The sequence below is a fragment of the Saccopteryx bilineata genome, chromosome 7 (assembly GCF_036850765.1).
Source record: "Saccopteryx bilineata isolate mSacBil1 chromosome 7, mSacBil1_pri_phased_curated, whole genome shotgun sequence".
NCBI lineage: Eukaryota > Metazoa > Chordata > Mammalia > Chiroptera > Emballonuridae > Saccopteryx > Saccopteryx bilineata.
In genome coordinates this window covers 86283040-86305529 of record NC_089496.1, presented here as the reverse complement: position 1 = coordinate 86305529, position 22490 = coordinate 86283040, and the positions used below count along the sequence as shown (strand labels likewise).

The 22490-nt window shown below is 38.2% G+C and overlaps 1 protein-coding gene and 1 non-coding gene across 3 annotated transcripts in view; both read left to right on the top strand.

Moving 5' to 3' along the window:
• The window catches only part of HPSE2 (heparanase 2 (inactive)), a 777305-nt gene that overhangs the window by 486036 nt on the left and 268779 nt on the right, over positions 1–22490 (top strand). Inside the window, exon 4 of one of the 2 annotated variants that reach the window (XM_066238978.1) lies at positions 11390–11563. The exons of the other annotated variant lie outside the window; for it this stretch is intronic. Coding sequence (XP_066095075.1) covers positions 11390–11563 — 174 coding nt within the window. The remainder of the gene's footprint in view (positions 1–11389; positions 11564–22490) is intronic. 2 annotated transcript variants of the gene reach the window in all.
• Positions 9566–9641, top strand: TRNAP-AGG (transfer RNA proline (anticodon AGG)). Its single transcript has one exon. It is a non-coding gene; the product is annotated as a tRNA-Pro (tRNA).

Sequence of the window (22490 nt, the reverse complement as noted above, 5' to 3'; positions counted from 1 at the left end):
ATAATATTTGTACATATATCTTGTAGTGATAAGTATCTATATAGGAAAAAAGTGTCTAGCAGTGGGCTTACTTGGTGTAAAGAAACGAATATTAAAAATTTTTTTTTATTAAATGAGAGGTGTGGAGGCAGAGAGACAGACTCCTGCATATGTCCTGACCTCCGAGCTCTGCCCGGCAAACCCCTGACTGGTTGATGCTCTGCCTATCTGGGGCTGCTGCTTTGTTTCTCAGCAACTAAGATATTTAGCTGAGGTGAGGCCTTGGTGCCATCCTCAGTGCCCAAGGCCAACTTGTTCGAATGAGCTATGACTGTGGGATGGGGGGAAGAGAGACAGAGAGATAGAGAGAGAAAAGGGGGAGGTTTGGAGAAGCAGATGGACACTTCTCCTGTGTTGCCCTGGCCGGGAATCAAACCCAGGACTTACATACACCAGGATGACACTCTACCACTGAGCAAACCGGCCAGGGACAAACATTTAAATTTCTTATAGATATTTCCAAACTATTCTCTTAAAGTAGTATTTGCATCTTTTAAAAAAATATTATTATTTTCCTTTGGGAGAGGAAGGGAGAGAGAGAAAAAGAGAAGCATCAATTCATTGTTGTATACTCATTTATTGCTTCTTGCTTGTCATTTGTGCCCTGACTGGGGATTGCATTGGTGACCTTGGTGTGCCAAGACAATGCTTTATTCACTGAGCAAGCTAGCCAGAGCCTGTTTTCATCTTTTAAAATCACTTTCTTAAGGGCACATCCTGGCCTTAAAGCAGGATTGCTTTCTTAAAGCAATCCTGGCCTGTTTGCTAATGTTAGTGTCTCTTTTACTCTTTTCCTATCACCATTTTGATCAACTTCTGATGGTATCCAGAGGTCCCAGTATACTCACTGGCATTTCATTTTCCCTTTAATCTAGTTACATTGATTAATGCAGTCATTAGTCTCTAGTCCAGAACCTTCCAATAGTGCTGTAACTTTTATTCATAGACATTTCTCAAGTCTCGTTATGCTTCAACAGCTTCAGTCAAATTATAGACATCTATGCTGATTTCTTTATAACCTAGTTAAAGTTTCATTGCCCTGACTAGACTGGAGATATTTCTCTTTATATTAAAATCCACTATTAGCTTAGAGATATCTTCACTCTTTACAAAATGTCTGTGTTTTCCTCCTAGGCGATTTTCAAACTATTCTGTTAATAGCTACAATTAAAATGCTCCCCCCTTATTGGTTGTACTCAGTAATTTAAATAGTTTCTCATTAACTGATGGTTTCTCTGAACTACAAGAGGCAAAGTTGGTTCAGAGTTCATCTTACCCTGTTTCACTCTTACATTTCTTCTCTGGCTTCCCCTAGAAATTTCTGTTTTTCCCGTTTCTGTTGGATCATAACCTATGCCTCCCCTGTATTATTCATTCTAAACTGAATAGTTAAAGCAATGAGGATATTATTTGAATGTACTTAACAGCATGATGTAATAAACATAATCTAGAGGGAATTTGTTACAATGAATAATGATAATTGAGGCTGAGTGTTTAGGATACAGACAGATTGTCCCTAAGCGGCCTTGAATGAGCCTAAAGAACACCTGTATGAGTTACACATTTATCAGAGCTTATTGTGTATCAGACACTGAAATGCATGCTAAAAAAGCAGACATAGTACCTTCTCTTTGGCAGCTGCTCCAGTCTGCCATTAGAACAGGAGGCAGAGATGAACATTGATAACATAGTTGGCTGTTGCTTGATACAGGAGTTGATTAATAGCTGGGAGAGACCAGAGGCAGGGAAGCCCCAATGTCTCTACCTTACAGAGTCAAGGAAGACCTCACAGAGGAGACCACTGATCTAGGCTATGAAGAGTAAAGAAAAGAGGGAAAAAAAAGATATCCCATGCAAAGATTTAAAGCTTAGAACAACAGGGAGCCATGGAATAATGTGCTTGTTGAGAAATGATGGGGAATTCTAATGTGGCCCAAAGTTGATCAAACTAGCGTTTGAGAAACTTTTGACCAAGTATAAGCAGATATTACACAGAAAACATTGCATATTGCATATTTGTTTTTATTTGTTTTAAGGACTTCGTCCAATTTCACTCATTTCTAAACTGGCAAAAAGGGCTAAATTTCCCCTTTGTGACTAGTGTGTGTGTGTGTGTGTGTGTGTGTGTGTGTGTGTGTGTGTGTGTTTAAGTGCTTTTTCTGTGTGGCTGAGGACTTGGACACATGGTCTTTACCCTTAGTTCTTAAAAGTGTCTATTGTTGACTCCAAAAGAAGTTGGTGCTGAGTACCATAGAGTAATGTCAGTTTGTCTTGATTGTGAGCACATGAAAATATGAACATATTATAAAATCACACAAACAACAAAATGTAGAGATTAGTCATACTTGAGCAGCGTTCAGTCAATACTGTGGTGTCAGTTATCTGAGGTAGCTTCCCTACCCCCCAACCCAAAGGAACCAACTGTAATGGAAAGGGGTCTGTTTGGGGGAGGATTTATTCCTGAGTATGAAGTTATGGAGAAGTTTTAATGACTTACCTTTATTGAACTCAAAAAGCACAAGTAGAAGCCAACCAATCACCATTTAATGCCCAGGTGACACTTATATGAGCTGATTCACATTTTAAAAACATCATTCTGGCTACTGAGTTAAAAAGAAGCTAGAGGAGAATAGAGGGTAAGGAAAGTAGGTAGGAGTCTACAGCAATAATTTAGGCAAAAGATCATATAACAGTACAAACCAGGGTGGTAGCAGCAGAGTAGTGGAAGTGATTGGCGTTTAGAAGAGGAACTTAGAGATGATGTCTGTTTGGAAAGTGAGGGACTGGGCCATGTTTATAAGCTTTGTTTGTATAACACTGTAAGGTATTTTTCCCCTCCGAGAAGGAAGGAGGGGCCAGAGCCACCAAGTGTGGAATAACAAAAGGCTTTATTGAGTACAGTGCATCCCGCCTGGCAAGGTTCCCTGGCCCCAAAGAAAAAAAGATGGAGGAGATGGAGGCCAGGGAAGTTGCAAGGGGTGACCCGTGTGAGGGATATTTAAAGGGTCCCTAGGGTGGTCGAGCTAATATGACGTGGTGAAATCTCACTGGCTGGCAGACGGTCGCTTTTTTTCCAAAGGGTTCCTGGGAAGTTTCTTTTGGCGCGCTTGGTTGTGGGCGGTCCTAGCCAAAGTTCATGGGTCTGACCTTTCCCATTATCCACCAACCTTACAAACACTTTACCTAATTTCAACAAAATGTTAATTGTCCCTATTAAAGAATAGGTAGGGAGAGATTAGGGTAACCATTACTTCAGGGGAAATATATCATACAAAATCAGGATGAAGGAGGGAGAAACTAATCCTGGACGGGAGTGAAAGAAGGCAAGAATCAAAAACCTCTAGGAATATACCCCAAGGACACCATAGCACTGCTCCAGAAGGAGAAATGCACCCCCATGTTTATGGCAGCATTGTTCACAATAGCGAAGATCTGGAAACAGCCCAAGTGTCTGTCAGAGGACGAGTGGATTAAAAAGCTTTGGTACATATATTCTATGGAATACTACTCAGCCATAAGAAATTATGACATTGGATCATTTACAACAACATGGATGGACCTTGATAACATTATACGGAGCAAAATAAGTAAATCAGAAAAAACTAAGAACTATATGAACCCATACATAAATGGGACATAAAAATGAGACTCAGAGACATGGACAAGAATGTGATGGTAACAGGGGGTGGGGTGGGGAGGGGAAGGAGGGGGCGAGGAAGGAGAGAGGGGATGGGGGAGGGGAGGGGCACAAAGAAAACCAGATAGAAGGTGACAGAGGACAATTTGACTTTGGATGAGGGGTATGAAACATAATCAAATGTCAAAATAATCTGGAGATGTTTTCTCGGAACATATGTACCCTGATTTATCAATGTCACTGCATTAAAATTAATAAAAATAAGATAAAAGAACTCTAGGTGCTCGCAAAAAATGAGCAGGGGGAAGGGCTGGATAGGCTGCTTTGCGCACATGAATGTTTGTAAACCAGAAAATCTCTGTGACAGTTCCACTCATCCTCCTTTACAGCTCTGTACCTGTCCCAGCCTTTCAGGATGTTTTACTTGGAATTATGTCTTCAGTTGATAGGTCTCCCTTGACTCTGAATTTATGTATTCTGCCCACTCAGATTCTTTACTTAATATATCTTGTATGGCATCTCAAATGTAATATGCCCCAAACCAAAATCTGATCTTTGCCTTCTCCGCCTCCGTTCTCCTGTTCTTCTACATTTCCTGCATCAATGTCAAGTTCATCTTTCTGTTGCTCAAACTAAAAACTTTGAAGTCTTTTTTTCACACCCACATCCAACCCTTGACCAAGTCTTGTCAGCTCTATCCGTGAAACATCCCAGAACGCCAATCACCTCCACTACTCTGCTGCTACCACCCTGGTTTGTACTGTTATATGATCTTTTGCCTAAATTATTGCTGTAGACTCCTACCTACTTTCCTTGCTTTCACCTTTTCCCTCTATTCTCCTCTAGCTTCTTTTTAACTCAGTAGCCAGAATGATGTTTTTAAAATGTGAGTCAGGTCATATTCAAAACCATCCCATAGTTTCCTGTGAAATTCTGGGTGAAAACCAAGGTCCTTACAGTGCCCAATAAAGTCCTACACAATCTGACCCTGCTACCACTCTGACCTCATCTCCCATTGCTCTTCCTTTCACTCATTCTGGGGCAGCCACACTGGCTCCATTCTGTTGTTCACATTCATCAGTCTCAGAACTGTCTTGGGCCTTTGCCTTTGCTATAACTGCACCTGGAATTTTTTTTTGTAGTTATCCACTGACTTCTGCCTCGGCTCCTTCTGCTCAAATGTTACCTTATCCATGAGGCTTATTTAAAAGAGCATACCACAACCATTGGTTCTATTATCCTCTACCCTGCTTTACCATCCCATCAACACCCAACACAGTTACACTAAATGTAAACTCCATCCGGCTAGGACCTGTTTTCTATTTGTTCATTGCTATAACCCTAGAGTGTGTAATATTACCTGGCATATAGTAAGTGCTCAGTAAATATTTGCAGTAAATATTTGTGAATGAATGAAACCTACTAGAAATTCTAGCCACCAGGTGCTACTTTGTTTTTAAAGTGCCAAGTTCTTCGGAAAGTAAGTAAAATGACTGTCATTCATATCTTAGCATGAATTCAATGATTTTATCTATTTGTAACATAAAGCTGAGATTATTCTCACTGAAGAAATGGCCTTTTGGCAAAATGAGGTCTTAGATCTTGATTTTTAAAAACTTATCTCTGGTATTACTTTAGTAACTATTTTATTTCTTTGCTTCCTGTTATTGCCACAGAGCTTCAACAAGTAAATTGAATGTACCAGAGTTTATTCCTTTTTCTCTACCACTCATTGTTTAAATTCATACTCCCATCCTAAATCTAGTTTCTAAATTCACTTATTGATTAACTGCCACCATGTTTTTGCCTCTGGCCTTTTTCTCCTCAGTTTCTCACCAATACCTGCTGTCACTGACCAGCATCTCCTTGAAACTGTATTATTCTTGGTTCCTTAAGAATACATTTCTTTTCCTTTTCCCTGATATTTATTTGTATACATTTCTTAAGGTTTTGTCTTTCAGAAGCCTCAAGAACTTTTACAGCATTAACTATCAGCACAATATACTGTACTACAGGACTCCCAAGCCTACTGTATCTTACATCTCAAGCACAAGCTCTTCATCTTTAGCTACTCACTAGATAAGGCTCCTTAGTATCATATTCTTGAGATGCCAGGGAACCTGACTATAGGACACAGAGGCATTGGCACCCTCTGCTGGAGAGCGTAGAAAGTCATCTTTAAGTGTCTGCTTGCTTAAAGATGGAACCGGACAGCAGATGTCCGGAATCTTTGCAACAAAGATTACATTTGTTGAGCATGTACTAAATGCTCTCTATTCAAACATGTAATATTCTAAAAAACTCTAGAGTACATCTCTTGAGCTGGCAATAATATCTATTAGATCTCTCTTTGGGACCTTTTAATATCTTACTAGACCACTTATTTGCAACTAAAAGGATTCGGATTGTAAGAACTCTTCAGCATGATTTTAAGGCAGGAAATTGCTCTCTGATAGATGCTGTGAAGGATGTAATGAGATACAGAATCAACCTTAAGTAATTCAACAATGTAACTGAGAACCAAGACATTCACTCTAAGGAAGTGACTAAATCAAGGTAAATCCCAAGGTAAGACAGTGTCACTAGGCACTCAAATACCAATAGGTGGTAATAGATGCTGAGTTTAGAGAAGGTTCAAGTTACTGTAAGGAGGTCGGTGTGTTCAGGAATGAATTCATGAAGGAGGCAGGACTTAATTTATCCTTAGCAAAGTATTTCCAAAATTTCTGGAACTCTAGTTCTCTATTTTGCCATGTTAAGAAAACCATCTATATTATTACTTCTTCACACTTTACACTGACACTTTTTTTATTTTGGGGGGAATACTTTTGCCTTGTTTTAAATGATCAAATCCTTGAAACCACATGTTTAATGTGCTTTTGTGTTTGTTATATATTTGTTTCTCTAAATTACGTGAGACAAACACAGGAAATCCTTATTATATGGAGATAATTACAGTAAGACCTCACTTAATCACTGATAGGTTCTGTGACTTTAAGTGAAACTACGATAACGAAATCAATTTTACCATAGACTAAGTTATATAAACAAGAGTTTAGTTCCTGTGACATCTCATCAATGTTATAACAGAATGACATTGAACAAAACAATGTTATTGAGGACCTGCTCAAGTTCCACAAAAAGACCATTTATTTATTTTAAAAATAATTTTATTTTTTTAATGGGGTGACATCAATAAATCAGGATACATATATTCAAAGATAACAAGTCCAGGTTATCTTGTCGTTCAATTATGTTGCATACCCATCACCCAAAGTCAGATTGTTCTCTGTCACCTTCTATCTTGTTTTCTTTGTGCCCCTCCCCCTCCCCCTTTCCCTCTCCCTTTCCCCCCTCCCCCTGTAACCACCACACTCTTATCAATGTCTCTTAGTTTCACTTTTATGTCCCACCTACGTATGGAATAATGCAGTTTCTGGTTTTTTCTGATTTACTTATTTCACTTCATATATGTTATCAAGATCCCACCATTTTGCTGTAAATCATCCGATGTCATCATTTCTTATGGCTGAGTAGTATTCCATAGTGTATATGTGCCACATCTTCTTTATCCAGTCATCTATTGATGAGCCACAAAAAGTCCATTTAAAGGGAATCAATCTACCTAAAAAAATATCAGTTATTTATATTAATTTTTGAAGCAAAAGTTTGATTAGGATTTTAATTTATAAATGAAACTAAAAATTATGAAACTAGGTATTTCGTTGCATACTTAACAAATTATAAGTTGTTGCAATTATGAACAATTTGAATTAACAAAATATTATTTAGTTGAATAGTATTTTTCTGATAAAATAATTTAACTTGTGACACAATCATAAATATTAAAAGACTTTAAAATAGACCTCTTTTGACCTGTTAATGTTAAAATTATTTTATAAGCAATCTATTTAGTTTTCATCCTTGTGAGTTTTCTCTTGTTCAAGTAGCTGATTTGTCCTTCTAGATCCTAATTTGTTAGTGGACTGTCATGTGATCTGAGCAATTATCATTTTTTTTTAACCTCATGCAATTATGCTTCTTTTGCTCACATTTGTAACCTGACTTTCCAATAAATTTATACTGGGTTTGCATCATATTGAAGAAATTGAAAACATCATTTATTTAATTAGTGGGAGGATTATTTAAGTCAGTTCTCAGTTCAACAGTGAATATCTTGGTGTTAGGACAAATTTTATTTTCCTATACATCCTTTAACTTTATGACAGCTTTCTCAAACTTTTTATACTGGAGAAACACTTGAAATAATAATTCCCAGGTCTCAGGGAATCTCTAGATAAAAAATTATGTTTAGAGTTTATAGTATTTCAGTGTGATAATTTAGTTTTAGATATTATAGTTCAATAATAATTGCCAATGCTATATTATATTTTATTTATTTATTTTTAATTTTATTAGAATTTTAACTAACCAATCTGTTATTTTGTGAATCTTCTCTATTTCTACATTTGAATTTTTTTTCTTTTTTAAATTAAATGTATTGGGATGACACTGGTTAACATAATTATATAGGTTTCAGGTGCCCAGTTCTACAGCACATCTCTGTACACCATACTGTGTGCTTGCCCCACCCGGTCAAGTCTTTGTCCGTCACTATCTCCTCATAATCTCCTCCATCTCCCCATCAGTGATCTTTTAAAAAGAGTGATTTTTTTGAGGATTTGTTTAGTTTGGCCAAGTTCTTAGCCTGTCTTTTTGTAGGTACCCCCTCTCCACAAAGGATACCAACTTTCATATAGGTCAGTAGCATTGATAAAAAGAAACTTCAGTTTTTCCTTTTTAAAATGCATTACTTAATTTTTTTGGATACCTTACCTGAGTAGAGCTAAAAGTCTTATCACAAATTTATATTATACAAATGCTATTGAGGTATAGGTTGTTAGCTCCTATTTAAAGCTAAAAAGTAACTCTTTGAAGCACCTTTCTTGAAAAGAAAACAAAAATAAGCAATTAACTTCGTTTCTTAGAATTAATCCATTTCTTTCCTTTTTATTAATTTGTAAACTTACAAGGCAAACAAAATATGTTTTTGTTAAGTAACTGATTTAAGCCAAAATGGGATATACTTTTTCTAATGGTAGGCTTGTTAGGTTTATTTAAATAAAATTTATGAATTTAATTAATGTTGTTTTCAATATGAAAATAAATTAACAATATTTAATAGTAAAGCTACTAAAGCTATATGTCAAAGCAATATAAATAATATTATCTAGCCTAAGAAAAAATTTATATAAAACTTTGAAATTATTTTCTTATTGAATGGCATGGTCAGCCTCATAGATAATTATAAAACTAATATAAACATGTTGGTTTCATGATGATTTTAGTAGACCTATAAATGAATTTTAATTTTAATTGCCATTTGGAAACTAAAATAGATTTTATTTCTTTAATGTGAAACCAATGCCTTTTGTTGTTATTGCCTAGTTACTTGATTCTGAGTTGAATGTGAGATAAGTTTTTATGGTTTTATTTTCAACTGAAATGAGATAATTTCTGTTTTTGGACTTAATTCTTCTTTAAAAATATTTTCCCATACAAATAAGATGAAAATGGAAGCCCCTCTCTATCCCACTTTAATTTTATTATTTATTGATTTTAGAGAGAGAAGGAGGGAGAGAGAGAGAGAGAAACATAAATTTGTTGTTCATTCATTAGTTGATTCTTGTATGTACCCTGACCCAGGATGGAACCCACAATTTGGTATATTGGGACAATGCTCTAACCAACTGAGCTATCAGGCCAGGGCTATATCCCACTTTAAAAACAGACACTGGACTCAATCAAATGACCATGGTCTCACTTTATAGATCCAAAAGACCTATAATAATTACTAATGAAAAAAAGAAAAGAAAAGAAAAGAAAAATGCCCTGGCCGGTTGGCTCAGCGGTAGAGCGTCGGCCTAGGGTGCGGAGGACCCAGGTTTGATTCCTGGCCAGGGCACACAGGAGAAGCACCCATTTGCTTCTCCACCCCTCCGCCGCACCTTCCTCTCTGTCTCTCTCTTCCCCTCCCGCAGCCGAGGCTCCATTGGAGCAAAGATGGCCCGGGCCCTGGGGATGGCTCTGTGGCCTCTACCTCAGGCGCTAGAGTGGCTCTGGTCGCAACATGGCGACACCCAGGATGGGCAGAGCATCGCCCCCAGGTGGGCAGAGCGTCGCCCCTGGTGGGCAGAGCATCGCCCCTGGTGGGCGTGCCGGGTGGATCCCGGTCGGGCGCATGTGGGAGTCTGACTGTCTCTCCCTGTTTCCAGCTTCAGAAAAATAAAAAAATAAAAAAATAAAGAAATTACTAATGGGACACCTTGGTCACTCTGCATCATCTTCTGTGGAACACACCCTAGAGATATCTTATGGATTTACCTTTTAGTATTCCAAGAACCCCACTTGAGAAACCCTGCTCTAGGAACTTGAATAATGAATACTAGGAGAATGTGAACACCTGTTTGTAATTATTAACCTACATTTTTTTCATTCTGAATACCACTTAAAAGTCATGTCCATTCATACCTTGGGAAATGCTGCCTAAAAGACAAATAAGATCTGGATATGTTTAATAGAGGGAAAAGGGCATGCCAAATGAGGAGAATAATTAGAACAAAGGCCAGTGGGATAGGGGATTCTTTAATAAATATAACCAGCTGACACCAATAAAGAGCTCATTGACACCAATAGAAAACTGAAGTTGATGGGGGAGAATTATGGAAGAAAATGGTCTTTAATATCCCGCAATGGTTGCAAACTCATTAGTCAACAGAGCCAATTATCAACAGTACAACGATTAAAATTTCTTTTGAGAGCCAATTTTTTTAAACTTAAACTATATAGGTAGGTACATTGTTATTAACATAATTAGGGTACTCCTAAGCTGGCCTTTGCTAAACACTCAAGGGGCCAAAGAGCCGCATGTGGCTCGCGAACCATGGTTTGCCAACCAAGGCGAAGGTTTTGACATGCGAGTAAAACTGATACGAGTGATTGGGGGAAGATGAATTGGGCAGAATGGGAAGAATCTAGAAGTAGACATGCAAGTGCAGATATTGTGATCATTTATGCAAGTGGAAATGAAAACCAGAATAAAATGGTGGTAGCAGAAATGTAGAATGGGATGGGTATGGAACACATGGTGAGTAGCTGATGGTATCTGGGATCAATCTGACAATGAACATATCACTACTAATGTTTATAGTACTTTTACTCTCAGAGATATTGAACATGTGGAATTGCGTGATTTTTTTTTTTTTTTTTTTGGAGGTGCTGCTAGGCTGACCTGTTTTCCAAGACTCACCAGCCAGTCCTTTTCTGGTCTTGCGTTCTGACACTATTCCTATCATTTCATGAAGGACTACAGACATACCAGTGCCAGACCTTTTTGAGAAAAGCTAGAAATCTAGCTACTTTGTGATATCTTTCCATTTTAAATGTTAGCAATTCAGTTTTTTTGGTTAACAAATAAAACATACTGTGGACTAGACTTGGTTGCCAGTTTGCAACCTCTATCTGCAATTGTGTATGCTGCTTTCTAAAATCACCCTGAACCTGCCTCCTGAACCAAAGGTAATGGTAGCTTTCAGATGCCGCCCTGTGAAAATCCTATTAGGAAGCTCATAGAAAGGCTTTCTGTAGCTAACATTTTTTCTGTTGTTGGAATGTTGATTTGAAAGTTACAAGCCTTTCTCTGCTTCTTCCCAGCCAGGTCTCTAGACAAACTTTATAACTTTGCTGATTGCTCTGGACTCCACCTGATATTTGCTCTAAATGCACTGCGTCGTAATCCCAATAACTCCTGGAACAGTTCTAGTGCCCTGAGTCTGTTGAAGTACAGTGCCAGCAAAAAGTACAACATTTCTTGGGAACTGGGTAATGGTAAGTAAGGATATTATTTCTCCCAATAGAGAAAATAAAGGATAAAAAGATAAATTGTCCTGCGATATAGTAGATTTAGTAAATTCACACCATTTTCATCTCTAGTGATCTCTAGTTACCTCATTCCAAATATGAGGAAATATCCTATGTAATTTGTAACTGAATTGATGTTGAACCAGATAAAACCTGTCTGCACAGCCTGAGCTGCATTTCCAGTGTGTGTTCTATGGATCACTGGTCCTACAAGATGATCCTTATAATAATTCCAAAGAGCTTAGTCAAATATATTAGGGGGCACATTAGCATATAAAAATGCTGAGAAGTCCTGCTACCATGAAATTTGTTTAACATTTTTTAACCCATCATTTCTTAAGCCATTTAACTAGGATTGCTTTCATGGGTGGACAATCCATACAGTCGCACAGAGACCCATGCTTGGCTTACTGCTCTCCTGTTACCATCTTGAAATTCTTAATATTTTAATAAGGGGACTCACATTTTTTTTCACAGGGATCAGTCTAATTTAAGCATGGAAATATGTGTGTGTATAAGTGACCTATTATCCTATGGAACAGTAATCCATGGAACACACTTTAGAGAAATATTGCTTAAATTTACAGTATTCTTCCTAATGACCTATATGTTTGTATGATATATGTCAGGGGTCAGGAAACTTTTTGGCTGAGAGAGCCATGAATGCCACATATTTTAAAATGTAATTCCGTGAGAGCCATACAACGACCTGTGTACGTTACGTATTATCCAATAAAAATTTGGTGTTATCCCGGAGGACAGCTGTGATTGGCTCCAGCCAACCACAACCATGAACATAAGCGGTAGGAAATGAATAGATTGTAATACATGAGAACGTTTTATATTTTTAATGTTATTATTTTTTTTTTTTTTTTTTTTTTTTTTTTTTTTTTTTTTTTTTTTTTTTTTTTTTTTTTTTTTTTTTTTTATTAATGGTAATGGGATGACATTAATAAATCAGAGTACATACATTCAAAGAAAACATGTCTAGGTTATTTTGTCATCAAATTATGTTGCAAACCCCTCGCCCAAAGTCAGGTTGTCCTCCGTCACCCTCTATCTAGTTCTCTGTGCCCCTCCCCCTCCCCCTAACTCTCTCCCTCCCTCCCTCCCATGTCCTCCCTCCCCCCCCACCCATGGTAACCACCACACTCTTGTCCATGTCTCTTAGTCTCATTTTTATGTTCCACCAATGTATGGAATCATGTAATTCTTGTTTTTTTCTGATTTACTTATTTCACTCCTTATAATATTATCAAGATCCCACCATTTTGCTGTAAATGATCTGATGTCATCATTTCTTATGGCTGAGTAGTATTCCATAGTGTATATGTGCCACATCTTCTTAATCCAGTCTTCTATTGAAGGGCTTTTTGGCTGTTTCCATGTCTTGGCCACTGTGAACAGTGCTGCAATGAACATGGGGCTACATGTGTCTTCACGTATCAATGTTTCTGAGTTTTTGGGGTATATACCCAGTAGAGGGATTGCTGGGTCATAAGGTAGTTCTATTTGCAGTTTTTTGAGGAACCACCATACTTTCCTCCATAATGGTTGTACTACTTTACAGTCCCACCAACAGTGAATGAGGGTTCCTTTTTCTCCACAGCCTCTCCAACATTTGCTATTACCCGTCTTGTTGATAATAGCTAATCTAACAGGAGTGAGGTGGTATCTCATTGTAGTTTTGATTTGCATTTCTCTAATAACTAATGAAGCTGAGCATCTTTTCATATATCTGTTGGCCATTTGTATCTCTTCCTGGGAGAAGTGTCTGTTCATGTCCTCTTCCCATTTTTTTATTGGATTGTTTGTTTGTTTGTTGTTGAGTTTTATGAGTTCTTTGTAAATTTTGGATATTAGGCCCTTATCTGAGCTGTCGTTTGAAAATATCAGTTCCCATATAGTTGGCTGTCTGTTTATTTTGATATCAGTTTCTCTTGCTGAGCAAAAACTTTTAATTCTGATGTAGTCCCATTCATTTATCTTTGCCTTCACTTCTCTTGCCATTGGAGTCAAGTTCATAAAATGTTCTTTAAAACCCAGGTCCATGATTTTAGTACCTATGTCTTCTTCTATGTACTTTATTGTTTCAGGTCTTATATTTAGGTCTTTGATCCATTTTGAATTAATTTTGGTACATGGGGACAGGCTGTAGTCGAGTTTCATTCTTTTGCATGTGGCTTTCCAGTTTTCCCAACACCATTTGTTGAAGAGGCTTTCTTTTCTCCATTGTGTGTTGTTGGCCCCTTTATCAAAGATTATTTGACCATATATATGTGGTTTTATTTCTGGGCTTTCTATTCTGTTCCATTGGTCTGAGTGTCTATTTTTTTGCCAATACCATGCTGTTTTGATTATCGTGGCCCTATAATATAGTTTAAAGTCAGGTATTGTAATGCCCCCAGCTTCATTCTTTTTCCTTAGGATTGTTTTGGCTATTCGGGGTTTTTTATAGTTCCATATAAATCTGATGATTTTTTGTTCCATTTCTTTAAAAAATCTCATAGGGATTTTGATGGGAATTGCATTAAATTTGTATATTGCTTTGGGTAATATGGCCATTTTGATTATATTTATTCTTCCTATCCAAGAACAAGGAATATTTTTCCATCTCATTGTATCTTTTTCGATTTCCCTTAACAATGCTTTGTAATTTTCATTATATAGGTCCTTTACGTTCTTTGTTATGTTTATTCCTAGGTATTTTATTTTTTTTGTTGCAATCGTGAAGGGGATTATTTTTTTGAGTTCGTTTTCTAATATTTCATTGTTGGCATATAGAAAGGCTATGGACTTTTGTATGTTAATTTTGTATCCTGCGACCTTACTGTATTGGTTTATTGTTTCTAATAATCTTTTTGTGGAGTCCTTCGGGTTTTCGATGTATAGGATCATATCATCAGCAAAAAGTGATAGCTTTACTTCTTCTTTTCCGATATGGATGCCTTTTATTTCTTTGTCTTGTCTGATTGCTCTGGCCAGGACTTCTAGCACCACGTTGAATAAGAGTGGAGATAGTGGACAACCCTGTCTTGTTCCTGATTTAAGGTAGAAAGTCCTCAGTTTTATGCCGTTTAATAGGATGTTGGCTGATGGTTTATCATATATGGCCTTTATCATGTTGAGATATTTTCCTTCTATACCCATTTTGTTGAGAGTCTTAAACATAAAATTGTGTTGTATTTTATCAAAAGCCTTTTCTGCATCTATTGATAAGATCATGTGGTTTTTGTTCTTTGTTTTGTTGATATGGTGTATTACGTTAACCGTTTTGCGTATGTTGAACCATCCTTGAGATTCTGGGATGAATCCCACTTGATCATGATGTATTATTTTTTTAATATGTTGTTGTATTCGGTTTGCCAGTATTTTGTTTAGTATTTTAGCATCTGTATTCATTAGCGATATTGGTCTGTAATTTTCTTTCTTTGTGCCATCCTTGCCAGGTTTTGGTATGAGGGTTATGTTGGCCTCATAAAATGTGTTTGGAAGTATTGCTTCTTCTTCAATTTTTTGGAAGACTTTGAGTAGAATAGGAACCAAATCTTCTTTGAATGTTTGATAGAATTCACTAGTATAACCGTCTGGGCCTGGACTTTTATTTTTGGGGAGATTTTTAATAGTTTTTTCTATTTCCTCCCTGCTGATTGGTCTGTTTAGGCTTTCTGCTTCTTCATGACTCAGTCTAGGAAGGTTGTATTGTTCTAGGAATTTATCCATCTCTTCTAGATTGTTGTATTTGGTGGCATATAATTTTTCATAGTATTCTACAATAATTCTTTGTATTTCTATGATGTCTGTGGTGATCTCTCCTCTTTCATTTTGGATTTTATTTATTTGAGTCCTGTGTCTTTTTTCCTTGGTGAGTCTTGCCAAGGGTTTGTCAATTTTGTTGATCTTTTCAAAGAACCAGCTCCTTGTTTTATTGATTTTTTCTATAGTTTTTCTGTTCTCTATTTCATTTATTTCTGCTCTGATTTTTATTATCTCCTTTCTTCGGCTGGTTTTGGGTTGTCTTTGTTCTTCTTTTTCTAGTTCCTTGAGGTGTGAAGTTAAGTGGTTTACTTCGGCTCTCTCTTGTTTGTTCATATAGGCCTGAAGTGATATGAACTTTCCTCTTATTACTGCTTTTGCTGCATCCCAGAGATTCTGATATGTCGTATTTTCATTTTCGTTTGTCTGTATATATCTTTTGATTTCTGCGCTTATTTCTTCTTTGACCCATTCATTTTTTAGAAGTATGTTGTTTAGTTTCCACATTTTTGTGGGTTTTTCCCCCTCTTTTTTGCAGTTGAATTCTAGTTTCAAGGCTTTATGATCAGAAAATATGCTTGGTACAATTTCAATTTTTCTAAATTTGCTGATATTGTCTTTGTGGCCCAACATATGGTCAATTCTTGAGAATGTTCCATGTACACTAGAGAAAAATGTATACTCTGTCGCTTTAGGATGAAGTGTCCTGTAGATGTCTATCATATCCAGGTGTTCTAGTATTTCATTTAAGGCCACTATATCTTTATTGATTCTCTGTTTGGATGACCGATCTAGAGGCGTCAGCGGTGTATTGAGGTCTCCAAGTATGATTGTATTTTTGTTAGTTTTTGTTTTAAGGTCAATAAGTAGCTGTCTTATATATTTTGGTGCTCCTTGGTTTGGTGCATATATATTAAGGATTGTTATGTCTTCTTGATTCAACTTCCCCTTAATCATTATGAAATGACCATTTTTGTCTCTGAGTACTGTTTCTGTCTTGTAGTCAGCATTATTAGATATGAGTATTGCTACGCCTGCTTTTTTTTGGGTGTTGTTTGCTTGGAGTATTGTTTTCCAGCCTTTCACTTTGAATTTGTTTTTATCCTTGTTGCTTAGATGTGTTTCTTGTAGGCAGCATATAGTTGGATTTTCTTTTTTAATCCATTCTGCTACTCTGTGTCTTTTTATTGGTAAGTTTAATCCATTTACATTTAGTGTAATTATTGACACTTGTGGGTTCCCTACTGCCATTTTATAAATTGCTTTCTGTTAGTTTTGTATCTAGTTTGATTCTTCTCTTTTGTTTTTCTATCATTTGTTTTTGTTTGTTTGTGTTCCATACTTCTTTCCTCTGTTGCTATCTTTTTTAAGTCAAGTGTTTTTGTGGTGGTTTTTTTAAGGGTGGTTACCATTAAGTAATGAAAAGGGTACCTACCATATTCATTGTAGTACCCCATCTTGTAAGTATTTCTGCACTTCATCATCCTTCACTACTGTTACTCTCCATCTTCTCCCCCCTTTTTTTCCTTTGTTGTCACAGTTTAAGTTTGGTTTTATTGTGTTCTTGGTGGAGCTGTTACTTGTGGTGTTGTTTTCTTTTGTTCTTTGAATCTGGTTGGAAAACCCCCCTTAGTATTTCCTGGAGTGGGGGCTTTCTGTTGATAAATTCTCTCATCTTTTCTGTATTTGTGAATGTTTTTATATCTCCTTCATACTTGAAGGATAGCTTTGATGGGTATAGTATTCTTGGCTGAAAGTTCCTCTCTTTCAGGGCTTTAAATATTGGGGTCCACTCTCTTCTAGCTTGTAGAGTTTCTGCTGAGAAATCTGATGATAATCTAATAGGCCTTCCTTTATATGTTGTACTCTTCTTTTCCCTGGCTGCCTTGAGAATTTTTTCTTTGTCATTGGTTTGTGTCATCTTCATTATGATGTGCCTTGGAGTGGGTTTGTTGGGGTTAAGAAAACTTGGTGTTCTGTTTGCTTCTTGAATTTGAGGCTTTAGTTCCTTCCACAGGCTTGGGAAGTTCTCGTCTATTATTTGTTTGAGTATAATCTCCATTCCATTTTCTTTCTCTTCTCCCTCTGATATACCTATTATTCTTATGTTATTCTTTCTGATGGAGTCAGACAATTCCTGTAGGGCTTTCTCATTTTTTATTATTTTTGAGTCTCTTTCTTCTTCTCTCTGTTGTGCCTCAAGTTGTTTGTCCTCTATTTCACTAATCCTATCTTCAATCTGGGCTGTTCTGTTAGCTAAGCTTGTTACCTCGTTTTTCAGCTCGTGAATTGAGTTTTTCATTTCTGTTTGATTTGTTTTTATAGTTTCAATTTCCTTGGTAATATATTCTTTGTGTTCATTGAGTTGTTTTCTGATCTCCCTATATTGCCTTTCTGTGTTTTCTTGTATATCTCTGAGTATTTTTAAGATTTCTATTTTAAATTCTCTGTCATTTAGCTCCAAGGCTTCCAATATGTTAAGTCTTTTCTCCATAGATTTTTCCACATCTATTTGTGTTACCTCTCTTTCTTTTGTATCCATAATATTCGATTTCCTCTTTCTTATCGGCATCTGAGGGTGGTCTTATTGATAGCACTAATTAGAATTAATAAAGAGAAAAAAAAAAAAAAAAAAAAAAAAAAAAAAAAAAAAAAAAAAAAAGGGTAAAACACCCCACAAAAAAAAAAAAACAGTAATAATTTATTATTTCCCCCTTTTTTTCTCTCTTCTCTTTCCCTCCTCTCCCCTCCTCAGGGAAATATCATGCCTATAATGGAGGGCCTGATTTGGGGTGGAGAGTTCAAGGGGCAAAAAAAAAAAAAAGGGAGTAGGGACCTACTAAATGCAAAAAAAAAAAAAAAAAAAAAAAAAAAAAAAAAAAAAAAAAAAAAAAAAGAAAGAAAATCTTAGACAAGCATAAGATGATTTGCTTGTAAGTGATGGTCAACTAAGAGATATAATGAGAGGGATAAGAGGGAATCAGAAAAAAGGACCAAAAAAGAATAATAAAGAAGAAAAAATAAAAATAATAAGTAAAAATCTGTTGTATTAAGTGGAGCGAAGACTAAATACCATGGAGACCTTGGGTTGGGAGGACCCAAAATGCCACAAAAATAAACAACCAAGAGAAAAAAAAATAAAATAAAAACAAAAGCAAAAAAAAGAAATAAAGCCAAAAAAAAAAAAAAAAAAAAAAAAAAAAAAAAAAAAAAAGCCTTGAGTCCCAAATTAACTAATTTGTTCGTGATTGAGGATTACATGGGAGGAAAGTAAAATGAGAAAAGAAAAAAACGAATAGAAAGGAAAAAATAAGAAAAAGAGAAAAACGAAGGAAGAAATAAAATAGGAGGAGAAAAAAACAAAATAAAGCAAGACAAAACAAACAAACAAAAAAACAAAAAAAAACAAAAGAGGAGAGAGTGAGAGTTAAGTGTTTTGGAGTATAACCTTAAAGGAGGGTGAGGATGAAGAAGAAAAAAAAAAAGCAACACTCATGGGTATTGGAGTTCAAGAAAGGGGAAGCATAAGATGGGCAGAGAATAGAAGGACCAAGGTGGAGGAAATAAAGGCAAAAAGATAGAAGAAACAAACAACAAAATAAAAAATAAAAAAAATTAGTGGATCAAGTTGTAAAGTCTGTGGGTTTTTCTTGATTTTGAGAGGTTAACTTCTTCCTTTTTCTTTTCTCTCCCTCTTCCTAGTCGGTGACTCTGTACCCCAGGCTCTGCCCCTGTGTCACTCTTAGGTAGGGATTTGCAGTTGATGGGATTCTATGGCAATGTCATATAATTGGCTTTAGTCTTGCTGGAAGTAAAGGCTTGTTGGCGTTTGCAGGGTCCAACGATGAGAGAGTTTGCTTTCCTGGATTCTCCCTCCTGGTCCCCCCTTTCTGAATTAGCAGCCTTTTGATCCAGCTATAAGGCTGCAACTGCTTCTGCCTGGGGAGTAAGAGGCTCAAAGAGCTGGGAAATCCCCACTCTATCCCCACTCAGTGCAAGGCTTTGGGAAAGGCTCTGACAGTCAGGGCCTCCAGTGTAATCAGGCGGGGGTGGGGGTCAATTGTTATCAAGGTGACTGTTCAGCGCCTATCATTTAGTTGGACCTCTCAACCCAGGCTTTCCAAACTTTGTAGCCTGTTTTTGCAGGGAAGAGGAGGCACTAGTCTCTGCTTGCGACTAGTGTAGTTATAGACCTTATTATCTGCCAAGTCCTTCTTGTTAGCGTTTATCCCTGAATATGGGGGCTCTATCAATCAGGACTTGCCCCCGCCCCTTTAGCGAGAGGCACTTAAAAAATATCACGCCTCTTGTCTTGGATCGCTGAACTGAGAGAGATCTTATCAATTAGAACCGAAGGTGCGCACATTTTATGGGTTAAGCTAATTTCAGTGATTGGGTCGCAGCTGTGCTCCAGAGAGTATTTCAGGCTGCCTACGCGCCCCTCGCCCAACGCTTGATTGATAGCTCCAATGGCTGGGTAAGGTGCCCCGTTCACGGAGAGAATCTCCTGACTAGGAAAGACAGGTTTGGCGCCCCTCCCAGACTATGGCACGGGGCCCGCGGCTTCTCAGAGCACGCCGGTGGTCGCCCGCACGGATGTGGCCGCTCGGGGCGCGCGCGCGGCTTCCCAGAGCACTCCGGAGGTCGCCGGCACGGATGTGGCCGCTCGGGGCGCGCGCGCGGCTTCCCAGAGCACTCCGGAGGTCGCCGGCACGGATGTGGCCGCTCGGGGCGCGCGCGCGGCTTCCCAGAGCACTCCGGAGGTCGCCGGCACGGATGTGGCCGCTCGGGGCGCGCGCGCGGCTTCCCAGAGCACTCCGGAGGTCGCCGGCACGGATGTGGCCGCTCGGGGCGCGCGCGCGCGGCCCCTCAGAACGCGGTTGGGGGGGGGGGGCGCGTGGCCTCTCAGAGCACGCCCGCAGCTGTGGGCACTCCCCGGGACACGGCAAGTGCGGGGGGCGTGCGGCTTCTCAGAGCAGGCTGGTGTTTGCTGGCACTCCCCAGGACGGGGCGCGGGCAGCTGCACGCGTGGGTTGACTCACCACAGGCGTATTCCCTCCTCAGCAACAGTCCTTTTGCTTTCAGTGTGTGTGTGGAATTCTAGGATGCTCCGAAGATAAATTTTTCTGTTTCTAGTTGACAAATTTGTTGAGATTTTGGGGAGATCTGTCGGTCGCGCTGCTCACGGCGCCATCTTCGTGACGTCAGCCGCTGTTATTATTTTTTTTATTAAAGATTTGTCTGCAAGCCAGATGCAGCCATCAAAAGAGCCACATCTGGCTCACGAGCCATAGGTTCCCAATCCCTGATATATGTAATATTCTGTAGATTCCATGACTGTCTAATATCATTGAGGCAATTAATATCAGTTTTAGTTGAAATTATGGATAGTATAAGGTTGAAAATATTCTGATTCTCTAAACAAAAGACATTTTGATAAACCTTAGAACAAGACAATTGAGTCTAATAAACCAAGACTTCTCCTAAAGTTACTGTAACAAAATGATGTCAACATTTTTGTCCATGGCCTTGTGTATCAGTAGCTAACCTATATTTGTTTGGAGCACATGCATGTACTCATGAACGTGAATTTATTGCACTCTGGAATTGGAAGTCCTCATAATAAGATAAGAAGGAACGAGGGCCTTATAGAAATGTATCTTATTTTTCTATCTGTAGCCTTTAACTGAAATGTAGTTCCCTTACCCTTCCTTTCTCTCTTCTTCCCCCGGAGTTGGGGGAATTTGAGGAGATAGAAACCAGACAGAGAGCAACTGAGCTGAACCAAAGATGCTTTTGCTGTAGGGGAATGGACTGGGGTAATGTGAGGCTTTTCATCTTCCCATCCTGTCTGGGTATTGTACATTCCATGACAGAAGCAAGAATGCTGTGATCAGCTTAGAACTAGGAAAATTATTACATAGTAGGTAAAGTCCTTTCCTGGCCTCTCCCCTTCCCATCTTCTATTTTATACTCCTTCACATTCTTTAGTATCTTATGTTATCTATTCATGACTACCCACCTCACCTTAACCTGCTGTAACATCAGACTCCACACAGCTTAGCTTTCTTCCCCAGATCAAAATATTCTTCAAACAGTGCATTTCCCAAACAGGGCATCAGAACTGTTCTGAAGGACCAATTATGTATAATATTTAAAATGGGTAAGAATAAGACAGCAAGGACTGATAGGGCCTCTGGTGAACTGGTGAATACATGTTCTGCTTAGAGGCTTTATTTGCTTTTTTTTTTTTTTTAAAGATTTTATTTATTCATTATAGAGAGGAGAGAGAGAGAGAGAGAGAGAAGGGGGGAGGAGCAGGAAGCATCAACTCCCATATGTGCCTTGACCAGGCAAGCCCAGGGCTTTGAACCGGCAACCTCAGCATTTCCAGGTTGATGCTTTATCCACTGTGCCACCACAGGTCAGGCTATTTGCTTTCTTTTTAAAATATTTTGCTACCTAGATAAAATTGGTTCTTAAAAAATCTCAGCTAGCTGTGGATAAACCCAAATCAGTTAAACTTTCTTATAAGTGATTGATGGGCAAATTCTTTCATTGTTTTTGGCATCTATGAATGTGGGAGCTTGCTAAACTAAATAAGTATTTTTCTTTTCTTTATATTTTTCTGAAGTGAGAAGCAGGGAGGCAGAAAGACAGACTCCCACATGTACCCGAGCAAGATCCACCCGGCTTGCCCGCCAGGGGGCAATGCTCTGCCCATGTGGACCATTGTTCCGTTGCAACCAGAGTCATTCTAGTGCCTGAGGAGGAGGCCATGGAGCCATCCTCAGCACCTGGGCCAACTTTTGCATCAATGGAGCCTTCATTGTGGGAAGAGAAGAAAGAGATAGAAAGGAGAGGGGGAAGGGTAAAGAAGCAGATGGGTGCTTCTCCTGTGTGCTCTGGCTGGGAATCAAACCCGGGACTTTCACATGCTGAGCCGATGCTCTAACACTGAGCCAACCGGCCAGGGCCCTAAACTAAATAAATCTTTAACTGGGATAACAGCAGTGATTTGGTAGTGGGGGTGGGTAGGGAAGGAGAGTATATGCATCTTTCTATATATACCCACCTATTCCAGACAACTGAATCTTTCTTTCTACCCACCTTCTTACTCCAAATTATGCTAAATAGT